At 34.9% G+C, this 21,930-nt stretch overlaps 1 protein-coding gene across 2 annotated transcripts in view; it reads left to right on the top strand.

Moving 5' to 3' along the window:
- Positions 1 to 21,930, top strand: part of MLANA (melan-A) — a 60,539-nt gene that overhangs the window by 21,005 nt on the left and 17,604 nt on the right. For both annotated transcript variants that reach the window (XM_056805437.1, XM_001371461.3), the window contains exon 3: positions 14,953 to 15,049. In XM_056805437.1, coding sequence (XP_056661415.1) covers positions 14,953 to 15,049 — 97 coding nt within the window. The remainder of the gene's footprint in view (positions 1 to 14,952; positions 15,050 to 21,930) is intronic.

Raw genomic sequence — 21,930 nt, 5'->3', positions numbered from 1 at the left:
AAAATTCTGTCTTTTGCTTTTAATCACCTTCATTGCTGAAATACAGTTCTTTCTCCTCTTAGTTATTCAGGCATGGGGAACAATCAGTCAGTTGCTCAACAAACATTGATTAAGCACCGATTTTGTGCCAGGCACTTGCTAAATGATGGGGATGCAAAGAAAAGTAGAAGACAGTCCTTTCATGGAGTTCAAAAAATCTAATGTGAGAGACAGCATGCAAGCAACAAGCTCTATATGGGATACAGTGGAAATAATTAAAAAAGGGAAGACACTAGAATTAAGAGAGATTGAGAAAGGCTTCCTGTAGAGATGGGATTTTTAACTGGGACTTGATGGAAGCCAGAAGGCAAAAATAAGGAGGGAGCACATTGAAAAAAATGAAAAATAAATACCGGGAAACAGTTATCTGAGCCAAACTGACATTTATGTGTAGAAAGTTATAAATTACAAAATGTTGGGGTCCAGGGCCCAGCTTGGCCAGATTTAGTACAACCTGTATATGTATACAGATTAAATTATACTGTCTCTTCCTCCTCCCCTTAGAAGGGAAGTGGTCTTCTGAACATCTCTTCTTAGAGGTGACCAGAGAAAGTCTCTTCAATTTCACATATGGTAAAAGCCAAAGCCACTTCTTGTAGCTTTGAAGTTTAAGGAGGAGAATGACATGGTTGGATTTGCATTTTAGAAAAATCAGTTTGACAGCTGTGTGGATTGGAATGGGGAGAGAAGTGGGACAGAGAGAGTAGTTAGGAGTCTGTACAATAATCCATGACAACCTTCTCAGACGATGAGGGCCTGAGCTAGGTGACCATGTGAGTGGGGAGAAGGGTATGACTTCTAGAAGCAAGAAATCAATTAAATAGATAGGTGGGATGAAAGTAATCCAGGTTAATGCTCAGACTGTGACTGAAAGGAAGGGTGAGCTATTCAGTGGAAATGGGGCAGTTCAGAAGAGGAATGGACTTCTGGGGGAAAGAGAATGGATTTGGTTATGGACGGGTTGCTTTTGAGACACTATCCTTTATAACAACAAATATAAAATTAACGGGGTGGGGAACAGTTTAGCAAGACTGTCCAGCACATTCGTGGAGTCTGACAAACAAAACAGCCCAAAACAAAACAAAACTAAACCAAAATCCCAGGTGCTACGCTCAAGGAACTCACAATCTTACGCTGCTGACATATATAGGGGAAAGGGTTATAAACTTAGCTCTTGTTTCAAATAACTATTTTACCCATTAAAATCAAGTCATGCCCCCTCTGCTTGAGAAGCAGGACCCCAAAGGTGATGAAATCTGGGCTCCTTTTTCTTTAGCCAGACCCTTTTATGGGGAATGATGTCCATGGAGAGTTTTCTAGTTTCTCCTCTTCTCCATGGTAAGCTATAACTCTTGGTGATTTTATTTCCTGTTGCATCTATCCTTAAGGTGATGTCTGTGGCACCATTATGGATCTAATAAATATTGATTAAATACAAATTGAATACTAAACTCTATTATGCATTAGAGGAGATGCAAAAATGTGGCTCTTGCTCATGACAAATTTGTAGCTTAGCAGGGGCACATGACACACAGATATATTGTAATATACACTCTCAATATATCTATTAAAGCATTTTCTGTGACTGAGTGGATAGAGCAGTAGACCTGGAAGCAGGAAAACCTGAATTCAAATCTAACCTCACATATAAATAGCTGTGTGGTCCTGGCAAGTCACCTCATATCGTTTGTCTCAGTTATTCCATCTCTCAAAATGAGTGTAATAATAGTATCTACCTCCCAGGATTGTTGTGAGGATCAAATGATATAATAATTGCAAAGTGTTCAGCCTGGTCTAAAATAAGTGATATATATAATTGCTAGTTATTATTAGTATTCTGTGTGCTTAGGCACTATGATAGGTATTAGGGAGACATAAAATTTCAATAAAGCATCATCATCCCTTACAATCTTGTAGGATTATAAGACACCAAGATAGGTGGCTGTAATACAAAATATTAGTTATTTCGTATATTAGAGGGCTATAAGGCAGAGTGTTATGTGTGGCCTGAGGGTCTGAAGGTTATTGTCAGTAGAGAGAAGTCACTAGTTTATGGTGATGGTAATCTGAACCCTCACTTGCCCTCATAAACTCCTCCATTCCTTTAAACAAATCTCTAGGACTTCACCACTTGTTTGATGCTGCTTTGTTAACACATTGTATCATCATTATTCTATTACATTAAGCAGAAAATAAAATGCCAATATTTCAGGACAGTTCTAGAGCACAGAATGTAGACCTGGCAGGGACCTTAGTCTAATTCCTTCATTTTATAGAAGAGGAGCTTGAGGTCTAGAGCCACCTACCCAGAACTCCCTCCCTGCCAACCCATTCTGGTTAAATGGAAATTTCCCTGAGACTAAATAAAGACACTCAACAATGGCAACAACAATCTAGGGTATAGAAGTATCTATTGGGAGGAAGGAAATAAGCATTTATTGAGGATTGGCCATTTGCCAGACATGCTAAATCCTTTGGCAATATCTCATTTGATGCTCACAATGACTCAGAGTAAATGCTATTAGGACCTCCATTTTAAAGTTAAAGGAACTTATTATGGAATAAAAGGAGTCAGAAAACAATCTGGCTAAGATATGAAAAGGAGTTGTATGGAATTAAAGCCTGGAGCCAGATTGTGGAAGACAGAGGTTAAGTGATTTGCTCAGGGTCACACAGAGAGTAAGTTTCTGAGGCCATGTTTGGTCTCAGGTTTTCCTGACTACAAGACCAATGCTGCCCCCATCTATTGCACCATCCAGCTGCCTCTATGGCCAAATGTCACCACAATGCTTTGGATTTAAGGTAAATTCTTAAAATGAGTGTTCTCTGAAGGAATTTTAAAACACTAATATACAGAAATAATTATCTGATCAAAATTACTTGACCAAAAATTTACTCTGAATGAAAAAAAAATTCATTCCAAGTAATCTTTGTATGCTGAAATACTTCTTAATGCATTTTTACCTTCAGAGAGCCCTAGTCATGATAACAAAGAGTCCATTTTGATTCAGAAAAGGAATAAAATACATACTTTTCAGCTTCCTTCTAAGTGTTGTGTGAGAAGGTAAGGTCCTTGAAGGGCTTTCTTTCTGCTTGTTTATTTGTATTTCTAGCATTTGGTGTAGTGCTTTGCATATAATAAATGCTGGTTGATTTGATAAATATATCACAATCTCATGATTGTATCAAAACTCATCATTGAGTGTCAAGATTCAGAAAGACTGTTATTTTCCCATCATTTGTTTTTCTTTCTCCAATTTTTCTCTAAAGTGGCTTGGCAGGCTAAATGAATTCTTTATTAGCAATTTCCAAAAGGTGGGAAGCTAATGGTTCTCTGTAGCTGAGTCAGAGCACTTGGGACTCAAAGGGATAGGGACCCCTCACTATATAAGTTGTGAATAAAAAGGAAAAAATTCATTCATTCATTAAGGCTGGTAAAAGGTGGCAGGTCTGCTATACATTTTCACAAATTGCTTCTGATATAACGCATATTGAAGTCAGTTATATTAGATAGGGCAAGGTATCTTCCATGAAATGTTCCAGACTCTCTTTGGAAAGGTATGAGGGAGTTATCTTTATGATCCAGAAGTATGGAATGACATAATGACACCTTACCCTCATTTGGCAGTTCTGTTCATTAATTATTGAAATATGGTATATATATAAATATTTCAACCTATGCAAAAGGCAGCTAGTGCAAAATGACTTAAAACTGAATTCCCAGATCTGTGAGAGTGGCAAATATGGGAGCAAGTGGAATGATTAATTCTTTTCTTTGGCAGTAGAAAAAGAGGTCAATTTGAAAAAAGCAACATAAAATACTACCAGTATCTTCCAAATACCAGAACCAACATATTTTACCAAGTACCTAATTCAGAATTCTTTTGCTAGAGATTTTGTATTTCTTAATATTACATCTTTGAAAATTGACTAAAGGGATGGTGGGAAGATGGTAAAATAGTTCATGGAACTTCCTCTCCCACAAACGATAAAAAATAACTTCACAGAACTAATGCTAAAAGTGGAAAAAAAAGATAAGACTCACAAGCGAAGATGAGCAGCCAAGAACTGAAACCCTGCCTCAGTCTTACTGGATAATGCAAACATTTCCAAACAAACAATGCAGAATCATGGAAAACCCTGGAAGCAGGGTCAACAGGGAAGTTTTATCTGTTAAACCTGGGAACTTACATCCCAGTGGCAAACACTGGTGGAGTTAATAGGCAGAAAGCCCTGGGAATTAGCTGTGTGAACTACATGTAGCCTCATCTCCAGAGATTCTTGCTTACCCACTGACCAGTGTGGTAGAGACTTGAAGAGTTGTAACTAAGTACCATCAGGTGTATCCCAATACCAGCAGCAGTTCTCTAGTCATAAGCCAGAGCTCTTTAGTTACAACAAGATATAGTTTCCATAGATCATCCTTTCTATTTCACCAGGGAAGGACTTCAGGGTCCAAGTTCACAGACTAGTTAGTCATCAGCATTAGGAGTGGAAGAATGAAGAGGGAGCACACACTTATGAGCGTGGTTGCTGAAGGACTGGGGCTCTGTTGACTGTGGTCATCCCCATAAGCGTGGAGTCTCTGACTCCCACCACAAGGTAACAGTTGGCTTGCAGTAGCAAAACTGCCTGGAGGACAGTTGGAGCACCTTAAGTCAATCACAGGCTGCAGTTTGAGGATTGTAAACCTTAAAATTTCTTAGACTTATGAATGTTGGAAATTTCACCATTGGGAAATTTCATACTTGGAAAAAATTTCCTACTGATAGTAAGAACTCTATTGGAATGTGAAACCCCTTGGCATGGGAGGATCCTTCTCCTCCCTACTTAAGACTACTTTAGGACAGAAACCTTTTGCTAAACAATGGAAAGGGCTTTGACCTATGCTTAAGCATAGAACAGGAAGTTCTTTGAGTCATGATTGATTTTAGAATTGATACAATAGAGATACTTGGAATGATAGAACCAGGTCTTGGAAACTACAATCTCCACCCTACTCAGAGTAAAAGGATTTAGGAAGGGCTGCAGCAAAGGATCAAGATTTAATTATTTGAGAATATGACCTTCAACAGACATGTGCAAAGGGGTCAGACCTCTGGGCAGTCCTGGGTTAAGCTAGAGCCACCATTGGCACAGGGGAGACATCGACAGTGATTAGTAGATGTGAGAACTGAGGGGAGGGAACTAGAGATTGTTTCCTTAAAGATAGCGGGGTCTGAGGTCCTGGGAGGAGGTGGCTCTGAAGGAGGACAGAGGAGGTTTTGCTCTGAGAGTTTTTGCTCTGAGAGGCTTGCTCTGAAGGAGGTCTGAGGACTGAGGAGGCTGGCTCTGAAGCAAGGTCTGAGGAGGTTGCTCTGAAGGAGCTGAGAGGAGAGAGGTCCTGGAGGTTTTGCTCTGAGGGGGATGCTCTGAAGGAGTCTGAGAGGAGAGAGGTCCTGGAGGGAGAGCTCCTGGAGAGGTCTTGAAGGAGGCTGTGGAAGGAGAACTCAGGAGGAGTCAGGAGGAGAATTCTCTGGAAACATTTCTTGAAAGGAGGCTCTCTTGAAGGTGAAGCCTGAGGTTGGCATGAGAAGCCTTACCTAGAGAGATCTTGGGTGAGTGATAAAACCAACTGACTGATTTATTCATTCTTATTCCTTTCTTACTTTCTCTCTTTTTCTATTGATTAATCAGTGTATTATAAATTAAATTTCTCTATAAAACCCAGTTGGCTTGGGCATATTCATAAATTGGGAATATATTCCCTGGCGACCATCTTATATTTATATAATCCCAAGACACAGTAGAAAACATATTTCAGTGGTCATAATTGATATATATATTTCCCTTGCTCCCAAACATTTTAATTATCACAGTTTATGGCTCCCACTCTCTTATCTACAACTATTTAACACTCAAAACTATTTTAAATCTAACAGGATTAAAGACTATACCTGAATCTGGATTCTAGGAATTAGAAGAAGTAAACAGGCTCAGGAAATAGCAAGTATAAAAAATCCTGAAATCTGAGGCAACAGATGCCCCATGCCCTGGGAACCCTGACACTCCAGCATAAAGCTAACAATTGAGGCTATTGACCTGGATACTAAAGTTGGTTGTGTTTTTTTTTTCTTTTTAACAGTAACAAAAGGAAAAAAACTCAACTATTGATAGCTATTATGGAGACCAGAGTTCAAACTCAGAGGACAGTGAAGTAAAAGCATGTACTTCTAAAACAGCAAAGAAAAACGTTAGTCACAAGCTCAAAAAGGGCTTTTGGAAGAGCTTTAAAAAGACCTCAAACACCAAATGAAAGATGTTGAGGAAAAAATTAGAAAAGAAATGAGAACACAGGAAATTGAGAAAATTGTGAAAGAAAGATCACCTAAAAAGAAAAGGAGATCCAGAAGCATATAGAAGAAAATAATTTATTAAGAACTAGAATTAAGCAAGGGGAAGCAAATAACTTCCTAAGGCAACAAGAAATAACAAAGCAAAATCAAAAGAATGAAATAATAGAGGATAATATGAAACATCTTATTAATAAAATAACTTATCTGAAAAATAGATCAAGGAGAAACAATATAAGAATTGTCAGACCTCTGGAATGTTATGATCAAAAAGAGCTTAGACACCATACTCCAAGAAATAATCAAGGAAAAATTCTAGAATAAAGGGGTAAAAAAGAAATTGAAAGAATCCACCAAACAACTAATCAAAGATACCCAAAGATAAAAATGCACATGAACCTCATTGCTAAGTTCCATAGCTCCCAGGTTAAGAGGAAAATACTATGAGTAACAAGAAAAAAACAATTTAAATACTACAGTCAAAATATCACAATAGTAGCAGTTTCAACATAAAAGATCAGAGGGCATGGAACATAATATTTCAAAGAGCAAAGGAACTGGATTTACAACCAAGAATAACATAGCCAGCAAAAAACTCCTCAGAACTCAGTATAAAATTTGCTTCATAAGAAATATAAGAAAGTAATTATGAAAGACCAATTAAAAGGTAATGAAAGATCAAATTGCCTATTTCTTATGTGGGGAAATGTCATCTGTATCCCTGAAGAATGACATAATTGCTGAGGCAGTTTGAAAGAGCATATATTTACATAAAAGGCTTAAGGTCAAGTTAAATATAATGGAATGAGCTAAAAGTAATAATAAAATAGAGCAGGAAGAGATAAAATGGAATAATTCTCTCATAAAAAAGAGGGATGAGTAGAAAAACTGACAGAAAAGGGGGAGATGGTTGAAGGTTGGAAGTACCAGAACCCTTCTCTCATCCAATCTGGGTTAAAGAGGGAACAACATATATAACTAGAAGGGTAAAAATCTTCTTAATGGGAAAGGGGATAGGATAAGGGAAGGACTAAGGGCCTAAGAGAAGGAAGGGTAGATTAAGAGAAAAGAAGACAAGGGGGTTAGAAAAGGCAGAGCTATCTATAACAGAAATAGGGGGGTAAGAAAAGGGGATAAGGGATGGACTCTTAGGACAAGATAAGGGAAGGATTTTTAGAATGAAACTCATATGAAGAAATAGAAGGAGAGGACTGGAGGCATAATTAAGGGATTTTTGGAAAGATAGATAGGACAAGAACTAAAAGGTGAGAAGGAAGGGACAAGGGAAGGGCCTTTCAGAGGTTGGGCTAATTTAGAAGTAGGAGGGCAAAAGGAGAGGATAAGGGAAAGGTTCTAAGAAGGGATTTGAATTGGAGAGGTTGTGGACAGAAGAAATTATACATCTGAGGAGGGTTATGGCAAAAAGGGAAGAATTGAAGAACAGAGAGGGGGAAAAAGGATTATAAGGAAATGCATGACTAGTAATTGTAACTTTTAATGTGAATGGGATGAATTCATTCACAAAGTGAAAATGGACAGAAGAATGGATCAAAAACCAAAACCCAACAATATGTTGTTTGTATGAAGCATGCTTAAAAATGAAAGATACAAATAGAGTAAAAATAAACGGCAGGAAGAGAATAAGCTATACCTTAGCTGATACAAAGAAAGCAGGGGGGTAGCAATTGTGATCTCTGACAAAGTTAAAACTAAAGTAGATATAATGAAAAGAGATTAATAGGGGAACTATATTATGTTAAAAGGTACCACAGATAATGAAGCATTATCAATTTTAAGTCTCTATATGTCAAATGTTATAGCACCCAAATATTTTAAGGAAAAACTAAATGAGTTATAGATGGAAATAGATAACAAAATACTAATAGTGAATGACTTCAATTTCTCTCTCTTAGAACTGGATAAATCTAACCAAAAAGTAAATAAGAAAGAAATCAAGGAGATGAATAGAATCTTACTTAAGTTAAATATGATAGATATCTGGAGAGATATTGAAACAGAAAGGAGAATATTTCTTCCCAGGGGTATATAGTATTTTTACAAAAGTTGACCATATATTAAGGCATAAAGATATTATAGTTAAATGTCAAAAGGCAGAACTATTAAATTCATCCTTTTTTTACAATGAAAGAGGGTGCAATAAAAATTGTATACGATGAAGACCATGGAAACAAAAATTTAAAATCTAATTGTTGCCTAAATACCTTAATCTGAAAGAATGAGTTGGATAAGAATAAATCATAGAAACAACAATTTCATTAAAGAGATTGATAATAGTGAGAAGTAGCATGCCTAAACCTGATGTATATAGCAAAACCATAATTAGAGGAAAACTTGTATCTCTAAATGCTTATATTAATAAAATAGAGGTGAAAAAAATCAGTGAAACAGGTATGCAATTTAAAAAAACTAGAAAAGGAACAAATTTAAACTCTCCAACTAATCACCAAATTAGAAATACTAAAAATTAAAGGTAAGATCAATAAAACTGAATGTAAGAAAACCACTGAATTAAATAAATCTAGGAATTAGTTTTATGAAAAATCAACAAGATAGATAAACCTTTCATTGATATGATTAAAAAAAGAAAAAAGAAAACCAAATCATTAGCATTAAAGATGAAAAAAGTAATTATACCATTAATGAAGATGAAATTAAAGCAACTATTAGGAATTATTTTGTTCAATTATATGCAGATAAATTTTACAATGTAAGTTAAATGGAAGATTACTTTAAAAAATAAATTGTCTATAATATTAAAGGAGGAAATAGAATATCTAATAAGCCTTTTTTAGAAAAAAGAAATTGAATAGGCCATAAATCAGTGATGGTGAACCTTTTAGAGGGGTGGGTAATGTCCTCAGGAACTTGTGGAGAGGGGGAGGGGATAAGCCCAGTCTTACATCCCTCTGGCTTTCTAGTAACAAACTTTGGAAAACTCTGTGCTGGTACAATGGCAAGCATGCCCACAGAGAGGGCTTTGAGTGCCTCACCTCTGGCATGCATGCCATAGGTTCACCACCTTGGCCATAAATGTACTACCTAAGAAAAAAACATCAGGACCAGATGGATCTACAAGTGAATATACCAAACATTCAAGGATCAACTAATTCCAATATTAAGTAAATTACTTGAAATAATAAGTAAAGAAGGAATTTTATCATACTCCTTTTCTGAAAGAGCAAAAACAGAGAAAGAAAATTGTAGACCAATTTCATTAATGAAAATGGATGCAAAAATCCTAAATAAAATTATAGCTAAGAAACTACAACAATATATCACAAAGATAATATATTGTGATCAAACAGGATTTATAACAGGAATGCAGGGATGATTTACTATAAGGAAAACTAGCAACATAATTTATTATGCTAGAAACTAGAGTAATAAAAACAATATGATTATATCAATAGATAAGAAAAAGCCTTTGACAAAATATAATACTCATTCCTATTAAAAACATTGGAAAGCAGAGGCATAAATTTTTTTCCCCTTAAAATAAAATGAAGCATCTACCTCAAACCATTAGAAAGTATTATTTGTAAAAGGAACAAGCTAGAAGCCTTCCCAATAAAATCAAGAGGGAAACAAGGATGCCCATTATCACCAAGATTATTTACCACAGAATTAGAAATGCTAGCAATAGTAATAAGAAAAGAAAAAGAAATAGAAGGAATTAGAATGAGTAAAAAAATAAAACTATTTCTGTTTGTACATGACATGATAGTATATGTGGAAAATTCTAGAGATCTAACTTGTAAAAAGGAATTCTTTATTCCTTTTTTAAGTTAATGGGGGACCTGAAGGTCCTCTTACCATAGAGATGTATAGGGATTAACCAGCCCACAGTGACAGGAAGTAGAAACCATAGAGACAGGAAGTGAAGTAGGAAGAGGTTATAAAAGGGGTTGAGCATCAGTTGGGCAGCTGGTCAGTTGCTGACAGTTAAGGCTGGCAGTTGCAAGGAATTTGGCTGCTGGATGTGACATTGTCATTGGGGGTTGGTTGCTGGTGGTGTAGGTTGTTGATTAGTTGGTGGTTGGCATTTAGTTGCTGGAATATAAAGGCAGGCCTGAGCTTACTAAGAGGGCTTTTGGCTTTGGCCTTTAGAGGGCTTTTTCCCTTTGGGTTTTTGGCTTTTGGTTTGGGCTATTAGGTTTTTTTTCCTTTCCTTGAATTATTTTGGAAGGTAGATTTCTTCACTGACAGACCTAATTGGGGTTGGATTAAACACTGATTGAGTTGATTTTGACTGGGTTGGTTTGGAATGGAACTTTGTGGAGTGGTTGTTATTAGTAGTAGTTATATAGCCAGTTATAGATAGTTATATGATAAACAAAATAGACATTAGGAAATTTCTTTCTCTACCTCTTTCCTATATTTCCCTCCTTTACTATATTCTTTACTATCTTTATTTTAATGAAACTAAATTGTTGATTGTTAAAAGCTGCTAGAAGCTTTCTTTTCTCTGGCTTAAAGAGATAATATTAATTTACAATTCTACTATATTCTCATTAAAACTTGGGTTATAAAAGTTTCTCTCTTATTTTGTCAAAACCCCCATTTTAACACTTACAAACTAAAAAACTAATTGAAACTATCAACAATTTTAGGAAAGTAGTAGGATATGGGGGGAAAACCCACATAAATAATCAGTATTTTTAATATATTACAAAAAATGTCCTCTAAGAAGAGCCAGAAAGAGACACTCTATTTAAAATAATGAAAGAGAATAAAATACCTGAGAGTATACCCACCAAAACCAACACAGGAACTACATGAAGATAATTATAAAATGTTTGTTTCACAAATAAAGTCAGAACTAAATAATTGGAGAAATATTAATGATCATGGATGAGAAGAGCCAATATAATTAAAATGACAACCCTACCTAAACTAATTTACTTATTCCATGCTATCCTAATTAAATTACCAAAAATTATTTTATTGAACTAGAAAAAATAATAACAGAATTCATTAGGAAAAAACAAATATCAAGAATATCAAAAGAATTAGTTTTTTTAAAGTAAAAGAAAGAAGTCTAGCAGTACCAGATTTTAAATTTATTATAAAGCAGTAATTATCAAAACTACTTGGTACTGAAATGTGGCCTCAGACATTTTCAAGCTATGTGACCCTGAGCAAGTCACTTAACCCCCATTACTTAGCCCTTACCACTCTTCTACCTAGGAACAAATATTCAAAATTGATTCTAAGACAGAAGGTAAAGGTTTAAAACAAACAAACAAACAAACAAACAACTATCTGGTTCTGACTAAGAAATAGAATGGCAGATCAATGGAATAGGATGGGCATACAACAAACAATAGTAAAATGTTATAGTAACCTTCTGTTTGATGAAAGCATGGATCTAGATTTGGGGGCTAAGAAATCACTGGCAAAAGTTGCTGGGACAACAGGAAAAGTATTTGGCAGAGACTAGGTATATACCAATAGATTATACCATTTTCTAAGATAAAGTCAAAATGGATATATGATCTAGATATAACAGGACATATCATAAGAAAATTAGAAAAATAGGAAACATATTATGTATCAGATATATAGGATAGGAGAGGAATTTATGAGTCAACAAGAGAAGGAGAACATTGAGAAATATAAAAAATATAATTTTGAGTACATCAAACTAAAATATTTTTGTACAAAATAAATGTTGCTAAGATTAGAAGGAAAGCAGAAAACGGGGGGGGGGGGAGGATTTATAGACAGACTCTCAGAGGTCTCATATCTAAAACATTTAGACAACTTTGTCAATTATATAAGAATTAGAACCATCCCCCAATTGATAATTGGGCAAAAGATATGAACAGACAATTTTCAGATGATGAAATCAAAGTCATGTATAGGTATATAAAACTGTGCATTAAGTCACTACTGAATAGGGAAATGCAAATAAAAACAATTCTGAGATATCATTTCATACTTATCAGTATGGCTAACATGACAGTGCTGCCAAACTCAATTATAATGCAATTGAAATTTTGAATGAATTTTAAATTTTTTTAATTTCAAATTTTTAATATTTTAAATTTAAATAAATTAATTAATAGGTTAAATTTTTAAAAAAATATAATAAAACTATTAATATCACCTTTTAAAATTAAGTCAATGTGCTGCTAGTATGTCTCCGTCCTGGTTTCTATTTGAGTGTGTCACCATTGTCCTGGACAATGGGAAATCATTTAAGGGTCTTAGTAAGAGTCTTGGGCATAAGGCTTACTTTCCCAAATCTCTGAGAAATTGTCTATTTCCCAAATAGTTGGGTTTTTTTTTGGTAATTGGCTAGGTTTATTAAAGGTAAAGTAAACAATAGGGTCAGATAAGAGCATAAACTTTTTAATGCCTTTGATTTATGTAAATTTTATACAAATCTATGCAATGTTAAAAATCAGGTAACCATTGGCTAATTGAATAAAAATTGCTCAGGTTTATTGACTATTATCAGAAGATTGCATCGTATTAATCTTTGGTAGCCATAGTCTTTTGAAATAGTTATTACTCAAAACTATTTGGTTTATATAACAAAAACGACTTCATATAGTACTTCGTATATTTCATAATGCATCTTTCTATCAACACTATTTCCCCTAATAATTTTTAGATTATACATTATTTAGGGATGGAGTCTCTTCATGTGCTGAGCTCCTGCAGATTGTTCTTTTTTCAGGGTGAACATTTATATCTCAGGCACATGTTATAAATCAGCACTTTTGAGTTATTGTTTTGTTGATTGTCTAATCTTAAGAAACTGTTAACAATGTAGATTAAATTAAAAAGAATATACTGTGTGATTTTTGTTTTGTTTTTTGAAATAATTATTAATCATTTACTTTGTTATAACTAAGTCTAGTATATCTTTTTTTTTTTAACTCTTACCTTCTGTCTTAGAATAGCTACTAAATATCAGTTCCAAGACAGAAGAGAGGTAAGAGCTAGGCAACTGGCCACACTGGTAGGAAGCATCTGAGGCCAAATTTGAACCCAGAACCTTCTCTCTCTAGGTTTGGCTCTCTATCCACTAAACCACATACCTACCCCCAAGTCTAGTATTTGTTAATAGCAACAAGCAATCAATAAGCATTTATTAAATTCCTTCTGGCACATAGTAGGCACACACTAAAAAGAAATGAGTAAATTACAACTGTGCATCTTAATGAACTTGGTGATTTTTGCAGGAGAAATGAAGTCTCACTGTCTCAGAGTGAACACCCGCCTCAATACTGTCAACAATGGCTCTCACTCTTACACACTCCTTATATCACACCCAAGACACACCTGAGAAAGGATACAAGCCACACTGTGACTTCTGCTAGCAGCAGCTTTTTTCATACCCACCTTCGTCACTGGTTCAAAAGCAGAGCAAACATTTGAAGGAAAGAGGCAGAAACAGTGCCCAGGAGGAATGCCTAGGAGATACTAGGGGGCCACAGTAGATGGGGAGGGATAGGGGGTGGAATGCTTGAATTTGAACCTGAATTTGAGTTCTGCCCCAAGAGCAATCTTGGTCAAATTAACCTCTCTCAACATTCATTTTCTCACGTGTACAACAGGGATAAGAAGAGCACCTGTCTGTCAGGATTGTTGTGAGGATCAAACAATATAATCTATGTTTAAAGCTTTTTGCAGATTTAAAAGTGCTATATAAATACTAGCTCTCACTCTGGGGGTGGTAGTAGTAATAGTAGCAGCAGCAGCAGTAGTATGGGATGCTTCGGTGGTTCCAGGATTGGCACGCCTGGCTGAGGGTTCACCAAGCCCCCTTTGGTGCCTCAGCACCTTTGGGGCACAGCTGGCACTCAGCCCAACCCTGTGGCTCCAAGAAGCTGAGGCATGCCCAGCTGCTATACCTCGCAGACCATCTAGGCAGACAGGATAAAGCAGGTGGAGTTATAATACTTCATGGCCGTAGTAAATGTCTAAGGCTGAATTTGAACCCACCTCTTCATGATTCTGGTCCAGCACGGATCTCCGCGCCACCTAGCTGCCTCTTGATTATTTTCAGTCATTACAGTCCTAGTAGTAATATCACTAAGGCTGGAATCAGACTTCTCTGCATAGACCAGTTTGCATTGTTCCTCTCAGACACACACACTTGGCAGACTCGGGGACACCCCTGATATCGGCAGAACACAGGAGGGCTGAAAAACGCTGTCAGAGAATGGCTGGAGAATAGGAGAATGGAGTTTGGGGGGTAAAAGGGAATATGGAAAACTGGTTGGGGATTGTGTTTGGAGAGAAAGCTCATGTGAACAGATGTTTGCATTTCTTTCTAATAAATAAGAATAGGGCTGGCTAGATAGCACAGTGGATACAATCCCAGGATTGCAGAAGGCAGGGCTCAGGTTCAAATCTGACCCCAGACACGTCTTAGCTGTGTGGCCCTGGGCAAGTCACTTACCCCCAGTTGCCTAGCCCTTGCTGCTCTTCTGCCTTCAAATTGATACTAAGAGTTTAAAAAGGGCTTTTTAAAAAAATAAAGTAAATAAGAAGTAAGAGTAATGTTTACATATGCCAAGATGGATTTATGTGTCTTCTGGAACAGGGCAGTAGGAATTGGCATCCTGGCTGTGATCCTGGGGATTCTGCTGCTCATTAGCTGCTGGTACTGCCGGAGACGCAGTGGCTACAAAACTCTGAAGGTTAGTACCACTCACACACTCACTTTGCACCATTCTGGCTAAGTCAGCTCTCACCTGAGCATCCTGATAGGACCGGAAAACACCTCAAAATGTCTTTTCCCATAACCCTGTCCCCAGTCCCAGGCTGTAGCTATTAAATAGCTGAAAACGTGTCTGCAGGGACTAGTAAAAAGCAAGAGCTTCAAGTCGGGATTTTCTCATTTTTACGTGTTCCACAATTAAATGCTTTCTGGGTCAATAAACAAAGTAGAAATTTCAAAAATTCTGAAATTGATGTGTATGTGTGTGGGTGGATTGTGGAAACCTCTAACATCAGCAATTCCAATTTATGCCAGGCAATTATTTCCCTTCTTTTTACCATTTCTCCAGAATTGCTGAAGAGTCTCCTGGCTTAAAAAAAAAAAAGTCATATGATGGAGACTGGATTGCAGTGAGGCTGCAGAGACCTGTCTAAGAGAAAGATTAGGAAGATGGAGAGGATGTGAAGGTGACCAAAGGAGGGTCTCCTTGTCCAGGCTAGGGAAAGGCTTCTAGCAAAAAGTGAGATTTGGGCTGAATCTAGTAAGAAGTCAGGAAAACCAGGAAGTAAACATGAAAATAGAAAAGGAAGTTTTGCCTTTTATTCATTTCTTTCAGTCAAGTCTGACTTGATATGACTCCATTTGGGGTTTTCTTGGCAAAGACATTGGAATGGTTTGCCATTTCCTTTTCAAGCTCATTTAACAGGTGAAGAAACTGAGGTATTTAGGGTTAAGTGTCTTGCCTAGGGTCAGCGAGCTTGTAACTGAGGCCAAATCTGAATTTAGGAAGATAACATTTCCTGATTCTAAGTCCAGCACTCTATCCGCTGTGTCACTTAGCTGCCCAGTTCTGTTTAGTATGATGGGATCAGAACTGCGTTTGGAATCCTGGCTGGTTTATTTTCTAGGTAGCTAGATGGTATAGGCAGCAATCTATAGTATGCTGGACCTGGATTTGGGATGCTCTGATTTCAAACCTGGCTTCATAAACTTAGTAACTGTATATAGCCCCTATCTGCCTCAGTTTATAATAGGACTACTTCCCAAGGTTGTTGTGAGAACAAAATGAGACAATATTTATAAAGTACCTTGAAAATATAGACAAGAATCATGCAAAATTACATGTAATAAGAGATCCAACTAAACAAAATCATTCTAAGAGTATTTTAAAATAAAACTAAGAGGAGGACAACAAATAAGAAAAAGGGGGGGAATCTGCAAAGATTTTTATTTTAAAAAATCTTTTCAAGACTAAGGTCAGTAGCATCATAGTTCTGGATGTGCTTATGGAGGAAGTAGAAATGGACTTAAAAGAAAAAATGATGGGAAAAGCAACTGGATTAGATCAAATATATAGAAAGATCACAACCAGTTATGACACAAATGGGAGTCCAGCAAAAAGCCAAACAAACAAACCAAAACACCAAACCACAAACAAACAAACAAAAAATACAGCAACCAAAGGAGGAAGAACCCAACTGTTGATAGCTACTATAAGGTCAGAAGAGACCTTAGTTTAAATTCAGAAAACAATAAAGTAAAAAATATCTACTTCAAAACAGCAAAGAAATACAGTAAATGGCCACCAGCTTAAAAAGTGCTTTTGGAAGAGTTTAAAAAAGGAGTCAAAAAGCAATTAAGACAAGTGGAGGAAAAGTAGGTAAAAAATAAAACCAATGCAAGAAATTTAAAAAAAATATGAAAGAAAAATCACCCCAATAGAAAAAAGAGATCCAGAAACTCACAGAAAAAATGTCTCAGTAGATGGTAAAGTAAGCTTAGCACTGTGCCTGACACATAAGGACTAGAATTGTACAAGGGGAACCTAATGATTTCCTAAGAGAACAAGAAATAGTAAAGCAAAATTAAAAAATGAAATAATAGGACATGAAACATTTTATCACAAAACAACTGACCAGGAAAAATAGATCAAGGAGAGATAATACAGGAACAATTAGACTGATGGAAGGTTATAATAAAGAAAAGAGTTCAGATATCATTCTCCAAGAAATCATTAAGTAAAACTGGACATAAATTCTAAAATCAGAGGGTTGTAAAGGATAATTTTAGCATTGTGACCTAAACTATATTAATTATTGGTCACCATGGATATCCCAAATAAAAAAAATACTCAAGTCAGCTGGAAATTTATGGTGATATAATTAATATAGTGGAAAGAAATTAAGAAGAAGGGAGAAGGAAAGGGTGTTGGATTTCTCCTGCCGGGTTTGTGCCAGGGGGAAGATTAGAGGCTTTAGGAAGGTAAGATTTTGAAGAGTAAAAGAGAAAGGAATCAGCCTGAACTCCAAGAAGGCTCAGCCAAGATGCCTGAACCTGAATTAGCTCAAAGACAAACTCACCGCCAAACCCCAGACAGATAGCTGCCACCACGCCAAAATGTCAGAACATTTAGCATGCTGCCAGCCAGAGCCGCCTCTCTGGGAAAAAAAGGCTGAAGAGAGGAAGTGACATGCCCTACATAGACGGTTTTACGTCACTTTCCTGCATCTCATCTGTACCAATGTTAGCTTAGCTTGACTTAGGACAGCCCAGGGGTCTGTCAGCTGTTTCTGCACATGTCTGTTGAAGGCCATTTTCTTAGATACTTAATCCTTCAGTATGGGTGCAGACATTCCTGACCTTATTAAACTAAGTAGGGTGGAACAATGTAGAGTTCCCAAGACCTGATTCTGTTAGACCAAGTATCTCCATTGTTACAAATTAGGAAATGGTTAAATCAAATCTTCTATAAGTACATTCTGAGTAGGTTGGAGTAGTTTTAAAATTCACAGGGTAAAATAAAAATCGAAAGAATTAACCAATCAACACTTCAGCAACCCAAAGATGAAAATGTATAGGAACACCATAGCTCCCAAGCTAAGGAAGAAATAACAAAAACGACAAGAAAAAAATTTAAACACTAATAACAAATGACTTAGCAGCCACAACATCAAAAGAATACAGGGCAAAGAACTGGGTTCATAATCAAGAATAACATATGCAGCAAAGCTGAGCAAAATTATAAAAGGTAAGAAATCGATATTTAATGAAGTAAAGAAGTTTCAACTATTCCTGGAGAGAAACCCAGAACTCAATATAAAATTTGATCTATAATAAACTTACAAAAATAATGATGAAAGACAATGCTTCATTATCTATATTACCTTTTAACATAATATAGTTTCCCTTTTTTTCTTAATCTTAAGTGACACAAAAAGTAAAAATGTTTGACTCTTATATGGAAAAATATTATCTAGGGGTCCTCAAATGGCATCATTACCTGGATACTTTGAAGGGGCATGTATGGATGGAAAACTTGAGGTCAAGGTGACTGCAATATAATGAACCAAAATAATAGTAGAGTAGATCAGGAGGAGGAATGTGTTGGGGAACTGGTATTGAGAAGGGGAGAAAGTCATGGAGGGCTAGTAGTGTTAGAATCCTACTCTCATCAGATATGGGATTGAGAACAAAATATATAATTAGAAGGGTAAACATTTTCTTAATGAACAGAGAAACAAGAGGGAAAAGGGAGGAGATAAGAGAGGAACTGAGATAGGATAAGGGAAGGACCAAGCAAAGGAAAACCACTTAAGAGACTAAAGGAGTAAGAAGGAAGAGTAGATTAAGAGAAAGGAAAGCAGGGGCATAAGAGAGGAGAGATACCAAGAAGAGAGTACATATCAAGAAATAGTGAGGTAAGGTGGAGAGAGAAAGGAGGGACTCAGGATATGATAAGGGATAAATTTTTAGAAATGAACCCATATCAATAAATAGAAGGAAATGGTAAGGGAGGGATAAAGTAAGGACTTTTGGAAAGACAGAATAATAACTAAGAGATAAGGGGGGAAAGATGATGGAGAGACCCTTAGAAAGTGGGCCAAATTGTGACTAGAAGGGCAAAGGAAAAGGAAAATGGAAGACTTCTAAGAAGGGATAATAACTGGAGAGATAGACAGAAAAAATTGGACCTCTGAGGAGGAATAAAGCAGATAGAAGAGAAAAACAAGAGAAAGAGAAAAGAAAAACAGAATGGAGGGTAATACACAACTAGTAAACGTGACATTAAATATGAATGGGATGAGTTCATCCATAAAACAAAAATGGATAACAGAATGTTTTAAAAACCAAACCCTGGCAATATGTTGTTTACAAGAAATACACTTAAAAATAGGAGACACATATAGAGTAAAAATAAAGGACTATAGCAGAATATACATTGCCTTAGCAGATACAAAGAAAGCAGGGTAGAAATCATTATCTCTGAAAAAGTTGAAGCTAAAATAGACATAACCAAGAGATAAAAAGGGAAACTATATTATGTTAAAAGGTACTACAGATAATGAAGTGTTATCAATTTTAAATCTCTATGTATCAAATGTTATAGTATCCACATTTTAAAAGGAAACATTAAATTAATTTCTTAAAAAAATAAATAACAAAACAATAATAGTGGGGGGCTTTAATCTCTCCCTCTCAGAGCTAGGTAAATCCAAATAAATAAAAAAGAAGTCAAGGAGATGAATAGAATCTTAGATAAGTTAAGTATGACAGATATCTGGAGAGAACTGAATGGGGATAGAAAGGAGAATACCTTCTTCTCAGTGGTACAAGGCACCTTCACAAAAATTGACCAATATTAGGGCAAAAAAAAATATTTTAGTTAAGTATAGAAAAGTAGAAATATTAAATATGTTCTTTTCAGACCATAATGCCATAAAAATTGTATATAGTAAGGGAAAATGGAAACAAAAAATTAAAACTAATCAAAGACTAATTTAATCTTAAAAATTGGTGGGTTAAAGAACAAAATTATTGAAATAAATAATTTAATAAAAGAGAATGATAATGATGAGATAATATATCAAAATCTATAGGATTCAGCAAAAGTAGTAATTAGAGGAAAATTTATATCTTTAAATATGTATATTAATAGAAGAGAGAAAGAAAAGATCAATGAATTGAGAATGCAATTTAAAAAAAAAACTAGAAAAAGAAGAAACTAAAAATCCCCAACTAAACACCAAATTAGAAATCTTAAAAAAATTAAAGATAATATTAATTAAATTAAAAGTAAAAAAAACCATTGATTGAATAAATAAACCTATAAGTTAGTTTTATAGAAAAATCAACAAAACTGATAAACTACTGATTAATCTAATAAAAAGAGAAGAAAACAAAATCACCAACATTAAAGATGCAAAGGGTGACTATACCATCAGGGAAGATGAAATTAAGGCAATTATTGGAATTATTTTGCTTAATTACATGAAAACAAATTTTATAGAGAAATAGAAGAATATTTTTTAAAACTACCTAGACTATCTAAGCAAGAAATAGAATATCTAAATAGACCTATTTTAGAAAAAGGAGTTGAAGAAGCTATAAATTAACTTCCTAAGGTAAAAAACATCAGGACCATATGGATTTGCATATAAATTCTATCAAATACTTAGGGATCAACTAATACCAATATTAAACAAATTATTTGAAAGAACAGATAAAGGAAAACTCTTTTTAGGAAACAAATGTGGTACTGCCATGTAAACCAGGAAGAACAAAAACAGAGAAAGAAAATCATAGAATAATCTCATTAATGAATATGGATGCAAAAATCCTAAACAAAATACTAGCTAGGGGACTATAACAATATATCACAAAGATAATACATTATAACCAAAAAGGATTTATAGCATGAATGTAGGCTTAGTTTAATATAAGGAAAACGATCAACATGATTGATTATATTAATAACAGAAGTAATAAAAACTATGATTATATCAATAGAAACAGAAAGTCTTTGACAAAATATAACCCTCATTCCCAATTTTAAAAAAAGCATTGGAAATTAGAGATATAAATGCTTTAAAAAAATTATATGAAGCACCTACCTAACACTGTCAGCAAGTACTATCTGTAACGGAGATAAGTTAGAAGCTTTCCCAATGAGATCAGGAGTGAAACAAGGATGCCCATTATCACCAAGATTATTTAACATAGTACTAGAAATATTAACAATAGCAATAAGTGAAGAAAACAATATTGAAGGAATTAGAATGGGCAAAGAGGTCATAAAACTATCTCTGTTAGCTGATGACATGATGGTATATATGGAAAATCCTAGGAATTGAACTAAAAAACTTTTTGAAACTATCAATAATTTTGGCAAAATAGTAAGATATAAAATAAATTCACATAAATCATCAGCATTTTTCTATATTACTGATAAAGTCTTATAAAAAGAAATAGAAGACACTCCTTTTAAAATGACCACAGAGGGAAACTAGAAGCCTTCCCAATAAGATCAGGAGTGAAACAAGGATGCTCATTATCACCTCTATTAGTTAACATTGTACTAGAAACACTAGCTGTAGCAATTAGAGAAGAAAAAGAAATTGAAATTAAATTATTAAATTTATTTTTAAATTTAAATTTATTTTATTTAATTTAAGAAATTTAATTTATTTAATTTAAGTTAATTTATTATTATTATATATATTATATATATTATATAATATATATATTATATATATATTATATATATAAATTATAATAATTTATTTAATTTAAATTAATTTAAGAAATTTAAATTTAAATTATTAAAATGGGCAATGAGGAGACCAAGTTATTACTCTTTGCAGATGATATGATGGTCTAACTTAAAGAGTCCTAGAGAATCAACCAAAAAGCTAGTCGAGATAATCAACAACTTTAACAAAGTTGTAGGATACAAAATAAACCCACATAAGTCATCAGCATTTCTATATATTTCCAACACATCTTAGCAGCAAGAATTAGAAAGAGAAAATCCATTTAAAATCCAATTAAAATTTAATTTAAAATCACCAGAGACAATATAAA

This window comes from Monodelphis domestica, chromosome 7, assembly GCF_027887165.1.
Source record: "Monodelphis domestica isolate mMonDom1 chromosome 7, mMonDom1.pri, whole genome shotgun sequence".
Lineage (NCBI taxonomy): Eukaryota > Metazoa > Chordata > Mammalia > Didelphimorphia > Didelphidae > Monodelphis > Monodelphis domestica.
The sequence above is the reverse complement of the archived record's forward strand: the minus strand, read 5'-3'. Positions and strand labels throughout refer to the sequence as shown.